This window comes from Clupea harengus, chromosome 4 (genome assembly GCF_900700415.2).
Source record: "Clupea harengus chromosome 4, Ch_v2.0.2, whole genome shotgun sequence".
In the NCBI taxonomy this organism is placed as follows: Eukaryota; Metazoa; Chordata; class Actinopteri; order Clupeiformes; family Clupeidae; genus Clupea; species Clupea harengus.
Genome location: NC_045155.1, coordinates 19,335,388 through 19,360,882, shown reverse-complemented (window position 1 = coordinate 19,360,882; position 25,495 = coordinate 19,335,388). Strand labels below are relative to the sequence as shown.

Sequence of the window (25,495 nt, the reverse complement as noted above, 5' to 3'; positions counted from 1 at the left end):
CGTCTATTATTTAAACCCTACATCTCCAGCCAAAGTAGACGCACAGTTAGCGCCGCGCGCAGCTTCAGCCTTGAGCTTCCACTCGGAGAGGGCCGGTAAATGCGATCAATAAGCCCAGGCGCAATCGGAATGAATGTTCTAACTGCCACGGTCTTGGTTGCACCGCTGTTCTCAAATTAGAACCCAGTGACTAAGAGAGAAAACCAGGCAGGCAGATAGAACAGAGCTGCCTTGGCACGAGCTCTAATTGTGAGTGTGTGCTCACAAATATACAGGCAAGAGAAAAAGGCATAAACTCATTTTCTCTTAATTGCCCTGACCTAGGCAAATGTGTGCGTGTGTGTGTGTGTGTGTGTGTGTGTATATATTAGTGTGTGTGTGTTTGTGTGTGTGTGCGTGAGAGAGTGGCTAAAGGGATTGGTCCTCGTCCAGGCACACGGTCCCCTCTCTGATTTATGGCGTTCTCCTCCAGGCCTGACCAGCTGGGGCCCGAGGCACGGCCATCATCCATTCTCATTACGCCACGGCATAAAAACAACACCGCCGCAAAACCAAAGGAAGAAAAAAGAAAGGAGAAAAAACAGCCAAACACGCTGGGGGTGTGGGGTGGGTCACTTACCTCGTTGCCTTGGCAACCATAATCAACACACACCAGTTCCAGCCTGCCAAACACAATACCGTGATTACCGCCTGAGCAGCTGGAGCGTCGGCCCCACAATCATACGCTGGAGGGAACTACAGAACAAGGTCCCCGCAATCAGGGCGCTTCGGCAGGGAGCTTCAGAACAGCACCACCACCACCGGCGGGGAGCCGCAGGGACATTTGCAGTATTAAAGCCAGAACACAGAACACAGTGCTGCGCTGTAGCGTGCTACTACACTGTGCTCAGGACATTGGACAGGTGGCTGCATGTTTAGACTGGGGTGGGCGGGGCAGAAAAAGTGCAGTGGCACACAGCATTCTGTTAGCAACTCTGTCCTAAATCGACTGATTAAAAGAATCGATTGGTGTTTGGGAGGGCTGCCAGGACTGCCTGGTCCTTAATGCAAGATAAGATTGCCCACTGAGTAAACAAAAACAACAAAAGCAAACAAACAAACAAATAAACAAACCCGTACACAAACTACGGTTCCCTTGGAGCTCTGGTGTGTGTGTGTGTGCGTGTGTGTGTGTGCGTGTGCGTGTGCGTGTGCGTGTGCGTGTGCGTGTGCGTGTGCGTGTGCGTGTGCGTGTGCGTGTGCGTGTGCGTGTGCGTGTGTGTGTGTGTGTGTGTATATGGTGTTGATCTTGTTTGAAGGTTGCTCCATGGAGCAGTAAGGGTTGTAGGCACTGTACTACAGAAAAATGCCAGGTCATCTCTCTCTCTCTCTGGCTCTCTCCCTCTCTCCTCTCCTCTCTGCATCTCCTCTCTTCATCCCTCTTTCTCTCTTTTGTTTAAGCTGCCTGACCTGCTCTCGGCCTCCACCGTTTCCCTACTGCTTTGTTGTGGCAGTGGAGCTTTTTCTTGGCAGGGCTCCAGCAGCATCCCTGCATCCTTACTAACCCCCCACACTCAGCACTGGAGGAGACCACCTCCTGTGTTCACTATGAGGAGCACACTCAGCACTGGAGGAGAGCACCTCCTGTGTTCAGTGTGAGGAGCACACCTCCGGTGTTCAGTGTGAGGAGCACACCTCATGTGTTCACTGTGAGGAGCACACCTCATGTGTTCACTGTGAGGAGCACACCTCCTGTCTTCAGTGTGAGGAGCACACAAAGCACTGGAGGAGACCACCTCCTGTGTTCACTATGAGGAGCACACTCAGCACTGGAGGAGACCACCTCCTGCGTTCACTGTGAGGAGCACACCTCCTGTGTTCAGTGTGAGGAGCACACAAAGCAGTGGAGGAGACCACCTCCTGTGTTCACTGTGAAGAGAGCACCTCCTGTGTTCAGTGTGAGGAGCACACCTCCTGTGTTCAGTGTGAGGAGCACACAAAGCAGTTCTGCAGACAAACCTATTCTCCTCTACACATTTAGTCTAGTGAGAACTATCCAGCTAGCTTCAACATCCAAAGATGTATTACTTAAAACAGTTTGGGGGTGAATGCGACAGTATGTGTGTGTGTGTCCATGTGTGTATTATAGTATTTTTGAGGGTATGCAGATTTCGGTGCCGAGGGACAGGCAGTGCCTTTTAATCTTGCGAGACCTTGAGAAGATGCTGACGGCTTTCCATTTAACTTTACCAACAGATGAATTCAAATAAACATTATGGGATGGATCCACAGGCTGCAACGTCGCCGCTAGATGCCACTAAATCCTACACAATGCACATGAGTTACTGGAGGAGTGTTTGTACGGCGGGGTTTGGTTCTTGTAGACTTGTTTTATAGATTCTGGGAGCCACTCTCGGACTTCCTTGGTTACGTGTACATCCAGTGATTTGTTTCTCATTATAGTTTAGGTTAAATGTCAACAAAATCTCTCTCATGCTATGGCAGTTATTTCTCATGCATGTTTTCAGAAAAGCAAGTATTTCCAAATGGTGTTCAATACATCTCAAAATCTCAACCTTAATTGTTCTACATTCTTGATTCTACATTCTTCAACTTTACTGAGCATGAAAGCTAAAATAATGCTAAAATTCAGAATAGCCTAATCCCATTTGTTGAGTGAACCTTCGCGATTTGCAATCTAGTACTGAGCTGCAACCAAATCCTCCCTTTCTGTGTAGCAACTCTCGTGTTGAATTTGAGGGTTAAACCATTAGTCATGGCCAGCGTTGGGTTTGCGAACATTTGAAGCAGCATCCTAAAATAGCGGCGTTTTCATCCGGAGGCACAGCCCGTTCAGCGGCTCCCCTTGAGGGTCTAATGCAGCTGACGAGCGCCGACCATTTGCAATCTAATTTCACAGCGCAGGGATGGGGATTTGGAAAGAGGACTTGGAATTAGTCTGAACACTTAACTGGATCTTGGGGATCTTAAATGAATTGGAGCTCCCCCCTCGAGATGAAACTAATAGGATCTGCTTAAATCTTGACAGCTGACACTTTAATGCTAAAATCATGAGGTGATCACTGAACGAGTTAGCCATGACTTTGTTGGAGTAGTGCTGAAGCTGGGAAGGAGCACAACAAAAGGAAAGAGATGGCAAGGGTAGGCAGCCAGAGCGCAGTAGTGTTTGTGTGCGTGTGTGAGAGGGAAGATAGGTGGCCCTCATTTAATTGACGGGCAACAAGCAAAGCAACGAGCAAAGTCCTCGTGCATTGAACATACAGTACCGGTAGCTATTGTGTGGTACCTGGAAGTATTGCGCTGACCCACCCATGTTTGCGCATAGGGTCTTGCTCATGGTATTCATTTTATTTTATTAAATGTATCGAGCGCAGCGGACTTGAGCTCATTGCTTTGCTCATTGCCAGTTGCCGGTCAATAAAATTAGGGCCCAGGGCACGACCGTGTGTGACGGAGAAAGTGAAAGAAAACAACTGAAGAGAGACGTGGTTGAACACAGATTTGAAGACAAAGAGACACAGAGAGGAGTTCCTATGGCCAGGAAGCAGGTGCATCCCTTACTGATGCCCATTTGTCAGGCAAAATACAAACAGGCAAACATGTCACCTCAGAAGAAAAAAGGCGTGTTTGGAAATGTTGCTTTAGCAGAGCTGGAACTTCAGCTAGTCTGGAGCTACTGATGGAGCTCGACTCCACTTCATAATAGTCAGTGCAGGAGCATTCCTCAGTGTGTCCACTGTTTGCTTTCCTCCTAATGAGTCAACATAGTTCTTTAGTGTGGCAGGAGACTCAAAACTCATCACTGACAAATGCAGATACATTTATCATCCGTTCACCACAACACTGACCCTTCCTCTCTCCCACCCACCCACATGTACACACACAAACATACACAAACAAACACACACACAACACAGAGAGAGAGACATGAGTAACTCACCATGTAGTGGAGGTCATCGAATCCGTTGAGCAGCATCTTGCTCTCATACTGGGGCAGGCCCACGTGCTCCAGCCAGTCTCCCACGGGCTGCTCCAGCAGCCGGCCGCTGGCACCTGCCGACAGAGGGAAGCGCTTGAGCAGGGAGAAGCCATTGAGCCGGTAGCAGCGGCACTCCGAGGACGACACGTGGCACTGCCACATCATCCTCGGCCAGCAGTGCCGCGAGCACCAGCACCAGGAGGGCAGGGGAGACAGCGTCCAGGCCAGTCAGGTGCGATGGCAGCGCCCGCGCGGCTAGGCGGAGGCTCGACCACCACGGTGGAGTAAACAGAGAAATTAACTCAGGCTACACCTGAAGCCTGAAGTGTGGGGGGGAGGGGGAGGGATGTTGGTGGGAGAGGGGAGAAGGGAGGGTTGGACTGCAAGGAAGCAGGACTGGGTTCTGGGTTCACGGTCGATCACACAGTTAGAGATAAGAATTTGGGTATGCGGGTTTTAATCTTGGCACAGTTTAAAAGGCTACATAGCGAGCACATGGTGTATTTCTGAAGACAATCTGTGGTCACGAGTGCTCAGGAGATCACCACAACCTCGGCAAGAAATAAAGAAAAGAAGAACTTCTGAAGAGTCAAGAGGACTTAAAGAGCAGGCTTGTTTAGCAGCTGCTTTAAATGTGGAGTGCGGTTGCTCCCCTTGCAATATGCAACGCGTGCGCTTGCTCCATCTCAATGGCTTTGGTCTTTAATGAGGCAGAACACTACAGTGCAGGAGGGAAAAGAGGGAGCGTAGACAGAGGGATAGGGAGAGAGAGAGAGAAAGAGAGCGAGAGAGAGAGGGAGGAAGAGATTGTCTGGTCTCTCTTGGGGAGTGGATCTGAGGCAATCGAAACCCGTAGGGGGGAGCAGAAGAAGCCAGATAATTAAGATTACAAATCCTGCATGGTCTTTCCAACTCGGCCAGAAAAACATCCCATAAGACATCAGTCAGAGCAATCATCCATCCAGGATCACATGACCACACGCGGGGAGAGAAGTCGAGATGAGACACGTGGAATCCTGATGGTTGTGCCAAACAGGAGTCCCCGAAAGTGATAATTACCAACCCTACTCGGCTCTGGTAATTAAGCAGTAATTCAACGAGAATCCGAGTCCATCTCTCGTTAAGAATCTGTGATGAAATGAGCAACGAAGTTGGATCTACAATCTCACTGTAGCCCTCTCAGAAAGAGTCTGACAAAGTTTTATCACAAATGTATGCGCATGTATCACAAATTAGTTGGTTTAATCTTGGCAGTCTGTCAAAAGTCTTGGGCTCGCAAGACATGCCTTTGATAGATTCATTTAATCATCACCAGGGATCAAAGCAGCTCCGCATTGAGATAGCAAATAGTAGAGAGGAAAATAATAAATGTCTTTCGTCTCAAAGCTTTGAACTGTTGATTTAGCCTCATATTAAATATTTTAGTCTAACAGAGTTGAGTTGTTCTGAGACACGGAGCATTAACAGTTAAAAAAAAAGACACACAAACTGGAGAACATCCAGCAGCCTTTGATTAATTAACTTCCCAAATGTCAATCCAAATGGTTTTGCGTCCTGTTAATTTGTAATCCTACGTAGTCCTACCCCACACCTATATCCATAGACAAACATTGCATCAAGAGATAGAGGCAATCAAATCCATCTTTTTCCATCTGCACTTCACGAGGCAGGAGGCTGTTTGCAGTCAGGCTCTGTCTCAGGTACCCCAGTGCAGTCAGGCTCTTTCTTAGGTATCCCAGTGCGATGCTCTGATCCCAGCACTCCAAAGGCTCCTCTGGCTCCTACAGCTCCACAAGGTGAGTCAGAGAGGCTCAGCTGCTCCCCTGCATCCCTCTCTCCTGAGGATGAGTGTGCTCATGAGCACCGCACACCAAGGTTGCCGCTGGAGGAAGCACACACATAATCCTGCGGGTGTGTGGAGCACTGGTGTCCTTTTGCTGTCCTGGGCGATTCTGCCTGCCTGCAATCAGCCTCCTCCGTCTCACTCCCTCTCCCTCTACTGCCCCCCCCTCCACTCCCTCCTCTCCCTGCCCTCCATCGCTCTTGTTCCCTCCCTCTTATTCACCCCCCCACACTCTCTCTCTCTCTATCCCTCTCCTCTCTCTCCCTCTCCTATCTCTCTCTCCCTCTCCTCTCTCTCTCTCCCCCTCTCTCTCTCTCTATCCCTGTCCTATCCCTCTCCTATCTCTCTCTATCCCTCTCTCTCGGAAACTGCAGGGCTGCTGCTCATTGTTTGAAGAATCAAGCTGTCATTCTACACTAGACCTCCGTCCCTCCTCCCTCTCTATCTCTGCCTCTCTTCTTTTTTCCCCAACAGATCTCTCTCATCCTCCTTAGGAACTCATTAAGAAAGAAAAAACAAAAACCACTCAACAGCATGTCAACACGGCTGAACTGAGGGGACCAACCAGTGAAGCGAGTGAAGCGAGTGAGAGCGGAGAGCGCTAGTTATTATTGACTCTCACTTCCCGGACCAAAGCAATCAGCAGCAATATCAATCTATACCCACAACCCAGAGCTTTTAACATGCACAAGTGCTCAGCACGTGCCATCTACATTCTCAGCAGTCAGAGAGACCAGACCGCGCAGACATTGACTAAGCCCACAGGGCACAGCGCGATAGCCTGCCCGCTTAACAGCCGCTTAGGTTAAGAACAGCCAAACAGGGCAACACACGGATTCACTGCAGTAGACTCGCCTTTCTCAGCTTTCCAAGCTTTAAACAAAAAAAACTAAAGAAACGAGTTCTTGCCCTGACATACGGGCGTGTTAATATTTAAACATCCTGTCGCACGCATACAGAGCGCTGGATGGACCTGTATCAAACAGTGTCTTGTTTTAGGGCAAGATGTCCACGATCATGAAGCAATGAAGAGCAACCACAACACGGAGCGTTAACCACAACACATTCTTTTTTATGATATTTTAAATCAGCTAAGGTCATTAAACAAATAGAGTACTGGGAGAGTTCAAGATTAAACGGAGTAAGCTGGTTTCACAGCAGGAAAGGAATTTTCCAAGTTATTCGTCTCACATGTTGCAACCCAAATAGAAGTATGGAATCATTAGTTTACTGCCGACTCGGTGGTAAAAGTGGAAGATGCTCTTTAATAGATTCAAAGAAATAAATCCTCACGCATCTTCCTCTGCTATGGTCTATGATCCTCTTCCCCTGGTCTATGACGCAACAGAGGGGGCTGAAATAAGGGCCACTGAAACTCTCCTAACGCTGCACACCAGGAGCTCCCTTAGAAATCAACAACCATTCACTGTCTGGACAAAACACAGACAGTGTGACAAAATAAATAAATAAATAAATGGAAGTATCTGAGAGAAGGGGCTAACGTGACACAGCATTTGTTCAGGTAATTCCGAGGTGTGGAGTGCACAGAGGAGGTTTTTCCACACATTAGCTTCCCAGCATTAGCAGCGCCATGACTCACTGGCTCGAGTGATTTGTCCTCTCTTGGTCGGCCTCTAACTCGGTTCTTCTGTGGGCTTTTAAGGCTGCTTTGAGAATCAAGCTTATTTGCTGAAGGAATGTTGCGCATTACTGTAGTCGGGCTGTCAACCGCCAGACAGGCATGGAAATGACTCTGCTCGGGAAAGCAGGAGCGCCACTGCCGACCAGCGCTGAGAATAGCTGGGGGAGAAGGAGGGGGAATTTCATAGGGATCAAAGTAATTGGGACTGATGGGACATGTTTTCACAGGGGGGGGGGGGGGGGGGGGATATCACTCTGATGTCCACAGTACCTGCTCACTCCTCTCAGCTAAGACATGAGACAGATGGACAACTATAATGGACAACAACCAGTGAGAGAATGTATCAGGGGGGGGAATGATTAGGGGGAAATGAAGATAGATTTTGTTGTTATTTAATGTAACGTGTCTTTTCAAGCAATCATTCTGTTTTTAAAAAGATGTCCAAATAGATTGGTCTGGGATAGTAAACAAGCAGTGAGAGAGACAGTCAGCAGGGGGGCGGGGTAGGAGGGAGGTGCTGATGCAGCTTTGTAAACAGAGATGTTTGTCAAACTGGGACGGCCACGACCAGGTCGGAAACGAGGCCAAAAAGATGCCACACCGACACACCTCTGTAGTCTGGTCCGTCCACAAGGAGATGGGTCTCTCTGTATGTGGGTCAAACATACCTACTGTATATAGGCCAAACAGGCTGTTGGAAAAGGGTGTCATATCACTGGGGTAAAACAAGTCTGGAAGGCACTGGGGAACAGGTACAACTTGCAAAATCAGCCAACTTCCAAGCTTAAAAGAGGGGGGAAAAAAAACCTGCCAAATCTAATCTAGTGCTATTAAAATAGACTTGCCAATGTATATACAGAACAATTAAAATAAGTCAGGAAAAAAAAACCTGCTGTTGAAATTGAGCAGATAGATCGTCCAAAAAATTAATTTTCTGCTGTTCTGCCCAGGGTAAGCTGATTACCCAGATCAGAGAGAGAGAGAAGAGCAGGCAGGACAGATCCCAAACGCCTCGCTGACATGCCACCATATACCCCCATGTGCCCCACCCACACACACACACGCACAGCCTCTTGGGCAATGAGTCCTGAACTCAATCTCTCTATGGAAATGAATGTGGAACAGAACCTCCAGCTATGCATGCACAGGGTGACGGCTCCACATGGAGAGGACGGCTCGACACGGAGCGCACGGCTCCTAATTTCACGGCTCAAAATGAGCAAAGTGAACCATGCCGGGATATTTGATGGAAATGCACAAGTGGTTAAGTTATACCATCTCCATGCCTGTGTGCATTATAGTGCATATCATATACCATAATGATATGACTGCTGGGATGTCATCATATTCAGAGGTAACACACAGGTAGAGGATTTTAATGGGAAACGGTGCAGAGTCCCATTTGGCAGTCATCCGCATGTGAAGTGACTTTCAGGGCAGAGGGCTCCTGCAGATGGGCATAGACATCCAACCAATGATCTTCATGTTGACAGCAACATCATACTACAGGAGCCTCACTTGTTTTAAGCAAAGGCATCTGAAGTGGCAGCGTACATCAGCTTAGAAGTGAAGAAAGGACGTGGCAACTGACAGCTACAGTTATGTCTCATGTGGTCCGCCTAGTCAGACGATGACAGTCCCCGTATTCAGAATGGTCCTTCTCTGAAAATAGGGTTTGCCTAACCTCATAGAGATTGATTGCTACCACGACTAAATTGTAAAAGCTCGCTCGACACATCCATTGATTTTAACCTCTTTGTCCTTGAACAAAGCTACTGCATTTGCCCCTGCGCCCCCCGCTTTGGTATCCTATTAAAACGACCCAACCTGAAACAACCTCTGCTCCAGATGTGCTCGAGTGCTTCCACTATCCCTCCCGGCGTATCGCTCCACACCCCAGCCTGTAGTGTCCCATCAGGAGGGTATTCTGTTTCTGGTCCACAACTAAGATTAAATGACTGGAGGAGCTCTGCTCAAGACCTGGCGTCTGAAGGGACTGGGGATGGCATAGCCTTGGCTGTTTACCACAGCAGCAGTCATAGACACAGAGTTGCACGGCGGGTGCATTTTAAATAGGTCTCTTTAGTGCTGCGTGAATTTTTAGCGCTCTGTCTGTGACGACAGACATTTAAGTGCGTCCAAGACCGATTCATCCGAGTTTAGAAAACACTTGGGTTTGAAGCGGAACTTAGGATGTCTTTGATAGCAGTGCACCTGAATGAATTTGCAACACAAACACAGATAATAACCCATGCGCACATGATACAGCTATATACGTAGCAAATGGCGTGATGGTGCTTAGACAGGATGATGTCTTTGGCACTGGGGGGGGTGTCAGTGAGAATAAACAGCTAAAGGAGCCTCAGACGTTAAGGTCCCTCACGTGAGGCCTTACGTGTTAAGCACTGGGTGACCAAGAGCAGCCTTCGACCCGCTGTGTTGATGTGGAAAGCGGTGCAGGGTGTTAGGCTGAGCGTGAGAGGAGCCGTACCTGAGGCGGTGTACTGCTGGTCTCGGGAGAAGTCGATGCCAGCGCCGATCAGCGTCATGATCTTCTCGATCTGAAGAAGCAGAAGAGAGGAGAGGAGAAGAGAGTAGAGAAGGAAAGAGGGGAGGAAGAGGAGGAGGTAGAGAGAAACAAGAGTGGCAGGTTAGGTAACGTAGCGTATCACAACTCTCAAAACCACATATAAAAGACGTCAAATACAATAAAAATGGACTCCTCATTTTGTATTAAAAGATATAGACTACAATGCTTATGAGGTGTCAGCACTATGGAAATCTGACTGTCATCTCATATTTAAGTGGATTTCAGTTCCATAGACATGAATGCCATCACCATATGGGTGGCAGTGTAAATTAATGGTACCTTTTAGGCAAAGAAACATGGTTGTTGTCGCATCGATTATTTGGATTGATCGAATGCTAAATATTTCAACAGGAGGCCCATTCATTATTGAAGCCATGACAATAAAAAACACAGGGTGCAATAAACACATAATTGGATTTGTGGACCATGGGTTTCCTGGAGTACAATTCTAATTCTAGCCTACCCTGTCATCAAGATGGAGAGGTAACACCCATGCACACCCCCGCAAGGCAAACAGAAGATCATCACTGACACCCAACGGCCCCCTCAGAACAAGCCCGTCAGAGGAAGTCATATTACACCATATGATGATAAATCTCACATTCATTCCCATGCGTGTATGCACAAACACCCACTGACACAGCCACACACAGAGGAGGGTGGGGGAAATGAATCTAATAAGATATAGTCTCCAGCCCTAACTGTACACTTTTGCCTATACATACACACTATATGAAGGAGCCATGGCCCATCATAGGGGGCTCGAATAACTGGATTAATGTAGAGGGGCTTCCATGTGGACCAGAGGGGAGGGGGTTCGCTTGTGAACACCGCTGTGAAGTTTGTCACAGTACACTGAAATGATGGAAATGCCCTCTGTCATTCGACACTTTCCTTTTTAAGAAACATCCTTTCACAACATCAGACACAGCATACACAGCATGACTGACATTTCAATATTTCACTGCCCCAAAGAAATCATCTGTGCCATGATGATAATGAGGCCACAGGCTGCAGAGCTACTGCTGATACAGTATGCCTCTTCGGGCTCCCTACATCCCACTATATGCTCACCACACACACATTACTGACTGGAGTTTTAAATAGACTCCCCAGTTCGAAGGGATTTTCAAAGTGTGTTAGAATGTGATGTACGAATGGGCCTGGGAGCGTAATCCAGGCCCATCCATGACGTTGAGAATAAAATACTTTGTGTTTGTGTTTATAGAGAAACGTGACATAATCTCTGATGTTATGTTACGTAGTAACCAGGTAATATGGAATATACACAAACCAAAGGTATAATGCTGCTTGATAAAAAAAAGGACACTGTTTCTTTATAATACTTGACCAAGGACAAACTAATATGCGGCAGATAATGTACTCTATTTCTAGGTTTCTGAAACACTCTGGTAGAAATTGTGAGAGTGTAACTATTTGCCCAAAGGTCAACACAAGCCCTGACAAAAAAAAGGTCTACATCAAAAATTTATTTTTACAATCTGGAAAATCAGATCCATGCAAGAGACAACACTTTCAACTTCTGATACGTCTCAAGATCTGATAAGTTCGCCACGGAATAAAAGAGTGGCAATCATGAATAAAAGAGTACAGATGAAAAAGAGAAGGGCCTAACAGGAGGTGGGCGAGTCACGTCCTGCTAGACGTGGAGATTAGAGAGCACAAGCTTGTGGTGAGAAAGCTTAGCGGGACGCAGTAGAGAGACTTCCAGAGTGAGGAAGCGAGCGAGCGGGCGAGCCGTCCCAGAGAGTCCTCCCAGGGTAGCCCACTGAAGGCTCATCAGCAGCTAAACGAGAACCAGACGGCACTACTGACTAAGACCCTTCATCACGCAAGCCTGTAGCATAGATACTGTATACCACATCCATCCCTCCATCCCTCTCGGACACTAACTCTACATGACCCCAGAGTATGTAGTATGCAGTATGCACTGCGTTAGCCTAGAGCAGGAGAAGGGAACAGGAGGAAGAGGAGGAGGAGGAGGAGGAGGAGGAGGTGGTGTTTGAGGGAGGAGCGCTTACGCTGTGACAGGACTGAGGTCTCCTGGGATTTGCGCTGGAAGACATCGGAGTCTGCTGAGGAGAAAAAGTAATTTAACATTGTGGCTGCTGCTGCTGCATCTTCCTGTTCTTAACACACACAGACACACACACAGACACACACACTCACTGAAACAAATTTTTAAAAGTGGGTGTAAACTCTGATTTCTGCGACTTGCTGTATAAAACAAGGATAGATAGGTAAGTTGGAAATGAACATGCCCTGAAAGAGAACAGGGTTCTGAAATGAACATGCCCTGACAGAGAACAGGGTTCTGAAATGAACATGCCCTGAAAGAGAACAGGGTTCTGAAATGAACATGCCCTGACAGAGAACAGGGTTCTGAAATGAACATGCCCTGAAAGAGAACAGGGTTCTGAAATGAACATGCCCTGAAAGAGAACAGGGTTCTGCATGAGCATTTTACATAAGAAGCATAAAGAGTTTCACAGGAACTGCATTACACACATCCTCCAGCATACAGTACACTCATTCGCTAGGACCGCACTGTGTAACATCTTTGAAGAGGCACCTTTGTTCACCATTGAGCTCCTGGAGCTAATCCTGATTACTTCCTGGTATGATACCACAAATCAGTGGATGAATGAGGTAGTACTGGGACGGGGGGTGGGGGCTTTGATCCTCTCCAATTCATCATCCTGTTTTTACCCCCTCTCTCTCTAGCATGGCCCCCTGGTGCTTAGCGCCACGTGGGCTTCGGAGCGACTTCACTGGAGATGAATCAGGAGGAGCAATGACTCATCGGTTTTCTTTTTTTCTTCTTAAGACTCCCCGGACGACGCCTCCATCAGAGAGACCCAACCCTGCAATTATCACCTAAAGAGCTGCATAGCTTCGGCGCTCAGCTAAAAGCTGCTTGAGCCTCTAACATAATGGCCGCAGTTGGAAATCTTCCCTTTAAGCTTTGGTATGTAAGGTTTTTATATTTTGAAATGTGCTCCAAAAGTACATGTTAGCAGGCCAGACGTGATTCCTTAAAAGGCTACGGTTAACCAGGCTCATTAAGAAGCCTGGGCAGCATTATCTGTCCAGAAGATATTCCATTGTGAAGTTTCTCAGCAAGTCTTGGCTGCTAATTATCCAGAGGATATAAAATCATATATGTTAGGGATTGGGCCTTCAAACATGACAATGTAGGCTTCCGTGGAACAGGGAGAGGGGGTAACGGAAGAGCAGAGAGGTATGTATTCAGACTTCTGGCTAATGCTAGCTTGATTAGCACTTCTTACATATTCTACTTTTAAATCCACTTTAAAAAGTCTTTTGAATTGGAGCATTCAGTTCTCAGTTTCCTGGAATTCAGCGGCATTCCCTTAGAGGCCTATTACCATTCTGTTGTTGTCGCCACTGAAATATGAAAACAGTACACCGTCTTTTAAAGCACAATTATTTATCTCCAATAACATCCCGTTAACAAGGCAGAACAAGGGAAAATCCCCCCTTACTAATAGACCCATGCAGGTGTCTGGCCTTGAACAAAGGGACAAGATATCCAGCCTGCTCCTGGACAGTAAGACGCAGGTGTATAGGTTCCCCTGATTCCTCATTAGTAGTGGCTGGGCTAAAAAAAAAAAGGGCTTTAACACTTTTATTTTTGGGGCTTGACCAGAGCACCCCCCCCCCAGCAGTATGATGGTGAACGTGCGAGCTGAATCAACAAAACACGGCTCTGGAGACTGACATGCTGTAGCATTTCATCTCTCTCCAACCTGCATGTTGACAATGGCCCTACATCAACATAGCCTCTGGATAGCATAGCTCAAAACAATGCCTCGAACAGAGTCCCCCATGTCTGCTTCTTGGACCATTTCATTCGTAACAAACTAGTGGCATAGGCTACCTAAAGGTGTAGTCCTTGATTATAATCCATTACACTTCTTATCGAATTCAGTGAAATTCTCCTCAAGTTCCTCTTGCTGTCTGTCCAGTGAGCGCATGCTCAAAACCCTACTGTGTTCCTGCACTCCTGGCTCTGTAAATGGGAAACAGACAAAGTGCCGAGCCTTACACCATTCTAGTCATTACACAATGTTGCTTCAGTAGTACAGAAGGGAGGGGTGTATTTGATTGGCTGTTGAGCTCTAATATCATTAACCTTTCGCCCGGATCGAGGTTGGCACCTTTAAACCATTTAAGGCACTCTCATTTGATGACATACCACTGTCATTCTGGGGAATCATGAAGAGATACCTTTGAGATGCACACATTAAGTGTGGCACTGGGTGGATTTGCCCAGCATCACTGCTAATGTCTTTATGTGGGAGCCGGGTTCATTACTAAACATTACCAGCAGAAGGCTCCATGGCTCTTTGAGACGGAGCTGTATTCCGTCATACTTGAGGGCCAGTGATCTCAGATAGAGAGTCTTTAGCACGGCACCGCAGCCGGCTCCTCTGAAGCGGGAACAGGGTGGGGGTGGGGGGGCGCCTGGGGAGACTCATTTACCCTGATAACGCATTTGGGAGGTGAGGAAATACAAATACCAAAACCCCACCTCATATCCTGAGTAAATTAAAAAAAAAAAAAAAAGGGGGAAAAAAAGAAAAAAAACATAGCTGACTTAAGACAGCTAGGTCACTATCTGCTTTAAGGGAACACTACGGCTAAAAGACATATTCAAGTTCAGCTTTCAGAACCAAAACATTTTTAGCAAGATGCCAGTTCAGACTACAGCTGAAAACCCCTGAGTCAAAGTGTCACAAACCAGACACCAATTCATGACATTTAATTTCCCTGCACTGCAGCCACAAACAACAACAACAACAACAACAGACAAGATGCCGACACAGAACAGCCTGGGCAGAGGTGGAATCTTCAAGAGGAAACGGAAAGCTATGACAAACTGAGCGTCTCAAATATGCAAGATACAAGATCATTTAAATGAGTGTTATTCCGTTTTATGAACCCAAGTGGGTTTCCACCACTGTCCTACATGAGACAAGAGTTTTCATCAACTCTTCACCGTGTCTGACTGAGTAACTGAGGGGGAAATAAATAAAACATTTGTGCAAATGTTCACTTCAAGCGACCGCTAGGTTTCATCAATCACTGTCAAAATGCAATTCTAGCTTCAGGAACAAGAGACAGATACTGGTATCTTGGTACCTTGTTTCAATTTGTCATGCTTGAATTAATATTCCCAATTCCCTTTTGGTCTTTTGTCCCCATAACTTCTGAAAATAACTTTAGAAATTCGTGAACAAATAAAAAGGCTCTTTTTTTTAATATTCTCCTATTCTCCTAAAGTGAATCAGTTCCAAAGATAGAGCACTATGGATGCTCGCCATCCATCCCTTGGTAAAGGCCAAAAGAGAGAAACTGACTGGTGGTTAGTGGGTTGATCCGCCTGCAATAAAAACAGTCCCAACATCACAGGGTTCTCCTTCACCCCATCCCCTTTTACTGCCATGAAAACTGCCAGGTGCCATAAATTCTGCCTAATGAGCACCCGTGTGCAATATGGCACTTCTGGGTCTCCCGCTACGTGGCCACGCTCTTTGTTAATCAGATACACCCTCAGAACTCCCACAGGCAGAGCCGGGAAGACGGCTGTGCAACAACCCTGGGTCCAGAACGAGACAGAAACGTTCCGGTCTGTCTTCTAGTTCTATATGGGTACAGAGGGATGCCCCCCCGGGGGAAAGAACAACCCGAGAATTACCCATAATCCATCTCTTCTAGTAGGCACGAGCCTTAAGGGGTTACACAAAATGCATTATTGATGACGCCACTTGCAGTCGCAGACAGAGATGCCGCTAGCGGCTTGCGCTCGCATAAATACTGATTTCAAAAGTGGGCTTTGCTCTTAGTGCGGAGGTGTCAACCTTGAGGTGCAGGCTGCTCACATCCAGTTAGGTGGGTAATATTGAGTAAAAAAGGAAATCCCATCTGTTGAAAAGGCTTCTGCTTGCTTAATGTTGGGCCCTGTTACAAAGGGAATGCACTTAGTAAATCCTTATCTGAATGGCCTTGAGCTTCCTGCGGGAGTAGTACACAAATAAATAAATAAATAAATAAATAAATAAATAAAGGTTCTGAAACTAACTCCACAACACACCAGAGGAAATTTCAAGGACACCATGCAAAGAGAGAGAGAGAGAGGGATATAAGAAGCAAAATGAGAAAAAGTAAAAGGATGCATAGTAACAGAGAAGGTCTGACAGAGCAAGACGGAAAGGGAAAGATTGAAAGGGAAAGAGAGATTAAGATTGCTTTGCACAGCTTCAGGGATTCTCACCTATAAATAGACCAGGCGACGCCTTGATTGTGAAAACCCTCTGAGTGGCTGCTCTACCCATCAACCACAGACAATAGCTGCTGAGGTCAAAGGTGACATGAGAGCAAAGGTCAGCAGCTGACGTGCAGAGGAGCCTGGTGTGGGTGTGTGTGTGTGTGTGTGTAGGTTAGTTGCAGTGTGGCACACTAACTGACTGCTGTCCCGTCACCCCAGTGGGCAGCCACGGCCACTGACAGCTGGCACTGGCATTGTGCGACGGACAAAAGGGGCCTGCGCTGAAAGCGAGGGTGCCAAGATGTCTGCCCCACAGAGGTGGGCTGACATCAACAAGATCTGGCTGGGCGGGCTGGCCAATAAAAACGGCCTACACAGAGACAAACCCATGCTAGGATGGTGCCATGAGATGCTAAGGCCACAGAAAGGCACACCAGGAAACCCAATCCTTACACACACACACACACACACACACACACACACACACACACACACACACACACACAGAACTCATTAGCATAAACCAAAAACAATGTGGGCGCATACAACAGAGATAATTGTTAAGCCTGCTTTTTGCCTAACTTCAGACACAACGAACATAGTAACTGCAGGTAGAAATGCTATCCCTGTAAATTCATCTGGAGTCTTAAAAGGAGAGACAAAGTGGGCTCAAAGTGGAAGAGGTGTCGCTCAAGAGGCTCAACCACTCCACGCAGATGAGCCTGCTTTAGGCTGAACAAGATGGACGAGGGGACGGGCCACCACTCGCTGAGCGGAGTCAAGAGGAGGTCCATCCATTCATTCTTCTGTTTGGCATGAAAGTGTTTTACCGAGCCCCCACTGGCCTTCTTGATCAATGACACTTCAGGGGTCCAATGAGACCAGCTCAGTCTGGGTGAGAAACTATCCAAGGGGGTATTTATCGCCTGGCTTCTTGATCGTCTTCAGCTGTTGTGCTTTTAATTGGAGCTTTAAACTTGTCGCAGCTGACCCAGAAAAATGACACGAAAGCAGATGACTGATAAGATCAACTTCAAAACAAGCACGTTCTGAAACTACAGTAAACCAACAACAACAAATCACATCCGTCTGCTCATTCTCTTCAATAGATCTGACACAATATAGTGGAGAAGAAAATTGTGCATTTAGTTCCATTTTTTTCTTCTGAATCAACTAGCTGGAAGTAGAGGGGATACTCACAAAAGCTGGTCTGGTGCTGGCCATGAGGATTTGGTGCGGGGGTAAAGGATGAAGATGATGGAGGATGAGGAACAGGAGCCAGTGAGGAGCTCCCAGATGACTGCCTCTATCCTTTATCTCTCACGCCGTCTATACTTTTTTTTTTGACTCTGTATGTCTCTTTCTCTCTCTCTCTCTCGCCTCCTCACTCCTCCCCTTGCCGTGGTTCAATTTGCTGGCCCATACAAAGAGGCCCCTAGATTGTCACGTTTAGTCTAATCCCAAGACTGAGACAGGCTTGCATTAGCATGAGCTGGCTTTGTCTCTATCTGCACACACAGAGACACACACACACACACTCACATACTTTTTTTTCTCTTGCACATGCACATGCACAGTCACACACACACACACACACACACACTCTCTCAACACAGGGACCAGGTCCTCATGCAAGTCAAATCCTTACTTGTCTCAAAAGTAGAAGTTGGCTGATTGTGTGCGGGTGTGTGTGTGTGTGTGTGTATGTGTGTGTGTATAAGTGTGACTGCAGATTTGAGAAAAGGAAGAGGAGGCAGCCGACCCAGACATACAAAGCTCCATCTCTGGGTGTCCCGGGACCCCCCACTCCCCCGCTCGCCCACTCGCTGTCACACAGTCCAGCAGTGTGTCCCGGAGCAGTCATCCGTGACCAACCAAGATGGCCGCCCGGCAAAGCAAAAGAACCACCATGGCACCAAGGAACGAGTGAGAAAAGGAGAAGAAAGAAAAATAAAAAAACAGGAGAGGAGTCGGCCACGCTTCAAATACTACCCCACTTCACAGGATATTCAAGGAAATGGGAAACAAAGAAGGGAGGACACCATTTAACATTGAGAATGTGCCAGATGGGATTTATATTCCCCCTGAAACTCCTGCTCCACACCCTCTATTGTCTCAACATTAAAGTGCATGTGAGGATCCTTTTTCATGGGCACTTTTTTTTTTTTTTAACAAGGAGGGAAACGGAAAAAAAACATTAAAAAAAAAAAAAAAGTCATGAAGGAATGCGCAGTGGGCTCTGGTAATTAACTTTCATCCCAGTTGCTCCGTGGCTTCCACAGCAGCGCACTAAAAGACAAGCTCTGCAAGATTTAAAGCTTGTTAATATTAACTCTGGTCCCTAGGTGGGGAGGCCAGGGATGGATGGGGTGGGGAGGTTTGGTAACATTTCCCCCATTCTACAGCTAAGGTGGCCATTTTGTAGCCAAAAGCATGCCTCACCCTGCTCCAGGTGTTATCCAGGATCCCCTGAGGATGCAGAGGTGTGTGTGTGTGTGTATCGACTGATGAGGACTGTCAGAATGTGACCCGAGGCAAGGACCATGGGGAGGGGTCGAGCCAGTCATGGCCCTCAGTCAGTGGGCCTCCCAGAGCTGGGGGGGATTGATGCCTGATAGTGCTCAGCGTTCAGGGACACATACACCAGCGGCTGTAATGATGACAGCTCTTATAAGCTTGGGGACTGGGGTTTAGGAGAAATATAGAGGGAGGGGGAGAGAGAGAGAGGGGGGGGTGGAGAGAGAGAGAGAGAGAGAGAGAGAAGGGGAGTGTGTGTGTGTGTGTGTGTGTGCTAGGGAGGGAGAGAGAGAGTGAGAGAGAGTGACTGAGGGAGTGTGAGAGAGAGAGAGAGAGAGAGAAGGGGAGTGTGTGTGTGTGGGTGTGTGTGTGTGTGTGTGTGTGTGTGTGTGCGCGCTAGGGAGTGAGAGAGAGAGAGAGAGTGTGTGAGAGAGTGACTGAGTGAGAGGGAGAGATAGAGAGTGAGAAGAGTAAAAAGAGAGAGCATAATGGGAGCATGACTAGGTCTGATGTGTGGCTATCAGAACTGAGACAGGGTAGAGAGAGGCATCAAGAACACCTGATCTAGATTCACATCTTCATCAGTCCCCCTCATCCTGGTAGAATAACATGAGCAGTGTGTACCGGAACTGATAATCCAGCATTATGAGCCCATGCAGAGGCACGCATGGACCACAAACTGTGCTAGATTAACACATCTACATTTACATGCATTACATCTGAATATACACACACACACACACACACACACACACACACACACACACACACCTCTGCCACATAGACTAATTGGCAAATTATGGACAAATCCATACACAGAGACTGCAGCACATAACCTGTGTAAAAGCAAATAAAATAAAAATCGCAGGCTTAAAAAAAGAAAAACATTAAAGTTTACAGTTGACTGTGGAGCACATCTGAGCCAGGACCCTTCCAAGTGGTCACTAATGCGCCTACATTTGAAATTTTGCAAGGTGAACTCATTTCCTTCAGCCAGCTGATATACTCTATACACAATGTGACAGGATTCAACATCAGCATTTGTCCAATTGTTCAAAACAGGTTAAAAAGTATATCACGACAACTACAAAAAAAAAATCAATCAATCAAAGATTGTTGTAAAACGTTATATTGATATGGCCATTTGTTATCAGATGACATTATCATGGTTAAGATGTGCAGCAGGTCGTCCATGTCATCTATCTTCACTCAACAATGAGTGAAGATATGACACCAGAGAGCTAGAGACTTCAACATGACACCAGAGAGCTAATCTAATTAACGTTCAGATCTACTACAGGTGATGGGGGGGGGGGGACATGAGGTGTCCAACACTGAATTGTAAACCAGGCTTGCTCACATCATTGGGACTTTTTTGATCACCATGAGTCCTCTTTTGTTAGTTTGCTATGAGTTGTTAATGTTATGAGTTTTAACTAAGTTGAAGACCTGTAAGGTTTTTTTTATTATTTTTAATTGTTAATAATGAAACATTTGAAGGAAAACTGTGTTTTATTTCCGTGTTTAACTGATATGACAATGCAACACTTTCTTTAGCAAATAAAGCCTTCTCTATGTTGCATAAATGAGTAACAATAAAAAAAAGTATCATGTATTTTGTCTCATTGATATTGTTGCCATGAAAATACCAAGCTATATGATGATATTATATTTTCAGCTAATATCGCCCCTCACCAGTGGCAGGGGTCAGGCCCTTGATAGGCCATTGAATCCAGTGTAAAGTGCTGTCTGCAGACAAAATGAAGCACAGACCAAACTAGACCGAACACAGAAACTGTGTGAGCGATGTAACTTCTTCCTTACTTCATATTGGCTCCTAAGGATTTGTTTTTTCTGGAGCCCAGCAGAATTAGCTGCCGTGTATGTATGATGGCTTATAGCATGCATACTGAATTTTTCTAAACACAGACATTATCAATAATACAGGTGGAAAATAGGCCATCATTACTAGCAGAAAATCAAAAGTGTTGAGAGCAGGGCTGAGAAAGAAGTATTCATCTGATGAAAAGTGCCTAGAACAGAGAACATGCTATTCAAAACAGAGCAAGTCTTGCACTATGTTCGTTCTCGCAGAAGCTCTGATATGGTAATCCACAGATGATGAAAGGGAGACCTTGAACAATCTTTGACTCAGCACCACTCAGAGAAAATGAGCGAGCGAATGAGCCGGAGCGGGATGGAGCCCGAAAGATCCTCTCAGAACTAGAGGAGCCCTGATGGCGGTGGACCTTTCACGAGTTAGGCAGCCGATACGTCCACAGGCTGCACTACCTACTGTTCTCTTTTCTTAGTGCTTTTCAACAAATGTTACCCATAAGAAAAGAGATCTGTTTGCCATGCGTTCAAAATCGACCACAGTTGGTTGCCTCTAATGCAGGCTTTCAAACCTTTCAAAAGTATCACACGACTCCATAGAGGATTCAACACAAAGAAAGCACATTTTCAAAGAAGTAAGAATGCTCAAAGGGGAGTAAAATAAAAAAATATCAGACACAAAACAAACAATGAAATGTAAAAATAGAATGTTCACACTGCACTCAGGAAAGCTTAGACAATACAAGCATGACCTGCTGGGTTTCTCTAATCAAGCGATAGATCTGAACAGTCTCTGTTAGTTATGTTCTGAGGAAATTAATTATGGTTAGTTTCAGACAAAACAAAATAGAACCAAGAAAGAACTTCAAAAAGAGATGAACTTAGCAGTGCTTTCACCTTCTGATTCAGAACTTCCTTGGTCACAGAGGCCTCTATCTTTGGGACATTTTTAAATAACGTTTCCAAAGTCATGAGATGGTGACTAGTCTGGGGAATACTCCATCTCATGTGTCTCATAGCCTTGGTACACCCACGAGGTCACTTACGTTCCATGTGAATTATGCAATGAATTAATCAAACCCACGCTCCACTAATGGCAGAGACTGCAGAAGTTTCCAGTTGCAGCAGCCTATTAAATCGCTAAAGAAGTCCTGTAAAAAACATCAACATGGTGACCAGACTCCTGTGACTCAAAGGTTGTTGGGCTTTCTTGGCTGTAGACGGAGGGTTCAGCTCTAACAGCAGCATGAACCGTAAAGGCACACTTCATTTCATATTCTATCCACAATGATCAAATCAATCTAAGCCCTTCAGTCAGGAAACTGGAAAAACTGTACAAAATCTATTGACCACGGTACCAAGTGATATTTCGCGATCATATGGTCAGAGAAATGTTGTTCTTCATGAGACAGGCCTGAAGTGCTGGCTCTTATTGGCAACACACTACGCAGAAGGTCAGCACCAACCCCTGCATACATTTTTCTCCGGAATTTGGGAATTGAGGATTGAAACACACCAGGTAGCCCATTTCTCTCCAGTGACTGTTTACTATTTAGGACTGTGTTATGACTTAGTGTCCACATCGGAGACAACACAGTCTGCCCCTGTTTGGACTAGACTCAAGGTTTACTCGCTCGGCATGCAAACAAGACCACGGTTTTCCCATCAGAGTAAAAGCTCCTGAAGGGCTAAACAAGATTAGCACTTTAAGCCGCACTCTGATACCTCCCCTGCTTATATCCTCAATAGCTCCTCATACGTCCCCACAAACTCTGAGCAGAAACAGGTTCATTTCGATGCAGCACCAAAGACACCAAAACCAAGCCGTTGGCCAACATCCATGCTTGGCCAACCAAGACTGGCTCAGCGGACCCATTGCCCTCAGACTGGCATATGTTAGTGCACAAAAGTACCATGAGACCATCTGTTCACAATAAACTGGGGGCCACAGTGATCAACTCATCCCACCCTACCCTAGTCTCATTATTCTGGGATAATGGCTGGTCATTCACAGGGACAATCTACGGAGCGCTGGCCAGGGAAGGCCTGTGTACGGCCTCATTGTGGAAGCTAATAGATGCTGTGAGATAATGGAGGGATGGAAAGCAGCTGATTCACTCTCGCCTGGTCATTACTGAAGCCCTTCCTTTATGATGAGGAGCACCAGCGACAGTGAGTGAGAGAGAGACAGACAGGACCGCGGGATGTGAGAGAACAAACCAATCAAGGGAGAGGCAAGCGACGAGGTTGGAAAGCAAAAAAAGTAGTTGTCCTTTAGAAATATGTCTTTGTCATTGGGAGAGCTTTAGTGGAGGTGCTGACAGGTGGTAACCAATGCAGCATGGAGAGAAAAAAAAAACAAAAAAAACAAAAAACACTTCCACCACACAGTTTTGGAGCAGTGAAAATCTACACCACCCAACCCAACTACAAGGACAGCGAGTCATGAGTCATTGCACAAAGCAACACTTTGTGTGCGAAGCGTGAATACATGCATGACGGAGAGAAGATTTATTTCATTGTTTTGGCTTTCTGGGATGCCTCTGGATCGTGGACTGAGGCGGGGCAGCTGCTGATGTTTCAGTGTTGTCGCTGGTAACCATAATAAACGCTGAGGCGTGAGTGAGCACATCATGGAACTGGAACCGTATTAACCAGAGCACCCTATGAAACGCAACAACTCCAGAGTACTAACAGCTGCACTTCATAAAGACACTACACAGGGCGTCAGAACATTTAACACTGCAGGGGAAGGAGTACTGGAGTAAAGTGTCATGTCAGTCAAAGCACAGAAATGTATGAAATGTCGTGACACAAACCACCAGCGAGCCGAAATACTTTGTAATCTTTCAGATCACACAGCCATCCTACTATTCAGTACCCAGGGATACCTCACTCCTCTTCTGAAGCATACGAATGCCAGGCTACAGTTACCAGAACAGGGCGTGTAACTCAAACAGTAGATGGAAAGTGTGTGTGTGTGTGTGTGTGTGAGTGTGTTTAGGTAGTGTGCATGTGTGATTGTGTAAACAATCTCTATCTCTCCTGGGCAGCTCAGATTAAGGTCTGAAGCCTTGGCAACCCAATGTACCTGGTTCTGCCAGTCCTCTCTCCTCTATTCTCTCTCTGTCTTTCTTTCTTTCCCTCCTTTCTCTCTCTTTCCCTCTTTTCTTTCCCTCTTTCTCTCTTTCTCTCTGTGTCTCTTCAATACAACCACCCTTTCAGAGACAGAGGCAACACTGATTATGTGCATTGCATGACAAAGGCATAGGAAATCCTCTCTTCATTTTGAGACAGGATGAGAGACATTATCTAAACAAGAGTATCAGACTGGCTTTCTCCCCAATGTATTCTCACTGAAGACTGCAAAATGCCCCTCCTTTGGACAGCAGGCAAATGCGGTTAAGGATTTAAGTACTTCACTGGCTCTCTGGTGTTTTTCAAAGGCATTTACGATCACATTAATCCTGAGCGCTGAGGCAAAAACAGAGGGTGTACATATGCATAAAATGCCATCACTCTCTGGCTCTCAGAGCGAGCCCGGTGCGTCTCAGGGCTGCTCCATCAGCCAACATCACACGGCGGCGCTTACCTCATCCCACTCGGAGGTGAAGGACGGGGACTTCTCCAGCCTCCTCTTGCTGGTGCTGCAGTTGGAGACCGACTCGCTGCGGTTGCCCAGCCCGCCCTCCTCCTCGCCGGGGGGCGACACCAGCAGGTCCGAGTCCGACTTGGAGAGGCTGCGGGCCAGCTTCAGGTCCCCGGGAGGACGCATCCTGGGGGTGGCCGAAGCCGAAACGGAGGCCCCCGCGCCGGAGGGTTCCTTGTTCACAGTGGCGTAGATGGCTTTGGGGTCGCAGTCCGCGAGGATGGCGGACATGGCCGCTGCCGCCGCCGCCGCTGCAGCAGCCGGCGGAGGAGGGGGGTGAGAGGGCACGTCCTCGTCCCTGTCCGCGGGGTCTGCGTCCGCGTCCCGACCAGGGGTGGGGGACGACTCGCCGGGAACTTTGAAGGGCTCCTCTCGGCAGTCGAAGACCGGCGACGAGCCGTGCAGGAGGCCTGTGAACTGTTCGGGAACGATGCCCAGGTCCTGGTCCGGCTGGGAATCTTCTGTCGGGAGAAGCAGGAATGGAAAAAAGGGGGAATGTCAGAGAGTTGTGAAGGAGTTAGTCACAGAGAGAGAGAGAGAGAGAGAGAGAGAGACTGTGAGAGTGACAAGAGAGGCTAACAGCACACGCGAACAAGTAACCGCCCACACAAGTCCCAGGAACAGATCTGTTATTGTTTTTAAAGAGGAGGAGAGAGAGGGAGTGGGAGAAAGAGAGGAAGGGAGAGAAAGAGAGGAAGAGAGAGGGAGGGAGAGAGAGAGAAAGAGGGAGTGAGAAAAAGAGGAAAGGCAAGAGAGGAAGGGAGCAGAAATAAAGACCGAAATAAGAGGATCAAAGGAACCATAAGAACTAAGATGACTGACCTAAGCAGGGTAGTTATAAATTCCGATGCACAGCTTGCAGGTTTTGGTTTTGTAATGTTCGTGTAGTCCCTCCAGAGTCTGTCTTCCCTCTTGTGTCTCCCTGCTAACTAGCAGCCCTTCTTTATAAGGTTAGGCTCCAGAGAAGTTATGCCGCACTAAGAACTCCCAGCAGAGTGGCTAGCCTGAAACTGAACACCGCGCTAAGACGATAGTGAAAATACCCTTGATGCGTGCTTGTGGACACACACACCCATACACACACCCACCCAAGCACGCGCGCACACACACACACACACACACACAC

At 47.0% G+C, this 25,495-nt stretch overlaps 1 protein-coding gene across 8 annotated transcripts in view; it reads right to left on the bottom strand.

The window, feature by feature from the left end:
- LOC105894207 (ankyrin repeat and SAM domain-containing protein 1A) overlaps nt 1-25,495 on the bottom strand; it is a 97,720-nt gene that overhangs the window by 25,371 nt on the left and 46,854 nt on the right. For 5 of the 8 annotated variants that reach the window (XR_004163577.2, XM_031566594.1, XM_031566591.2 and 2 more), the window contains 4 exons: nt 24,313-24,830; nt 12,097-12,150; nt 9,956-10,025; nt 3,941-4,053 (listed from right to left, as the gene is read on the bottom strand). Coding sequence is in view for 7 of the 8 variants with exons in the window: in XM_031566594.1 (XP_031422454.1) it covers nt 3,941-4,053; nt 9,956-10,025; nt 12,097-12,150; nt 24,313-24,830 (755 nt within the window). In the remaining variant the exon portion in view is untranslated. The remainder of the gene's footprint in view (nt 1-3,940; nt 4,054-9,955; nt 10,026-12,096; nt 12,151-24,312; nt 24,831-25,495) is intronic. The other 3 variants (XM_031566593.2, XM_031566592.2, XM_031566596.2) reach the window with 3 other exon arrangements.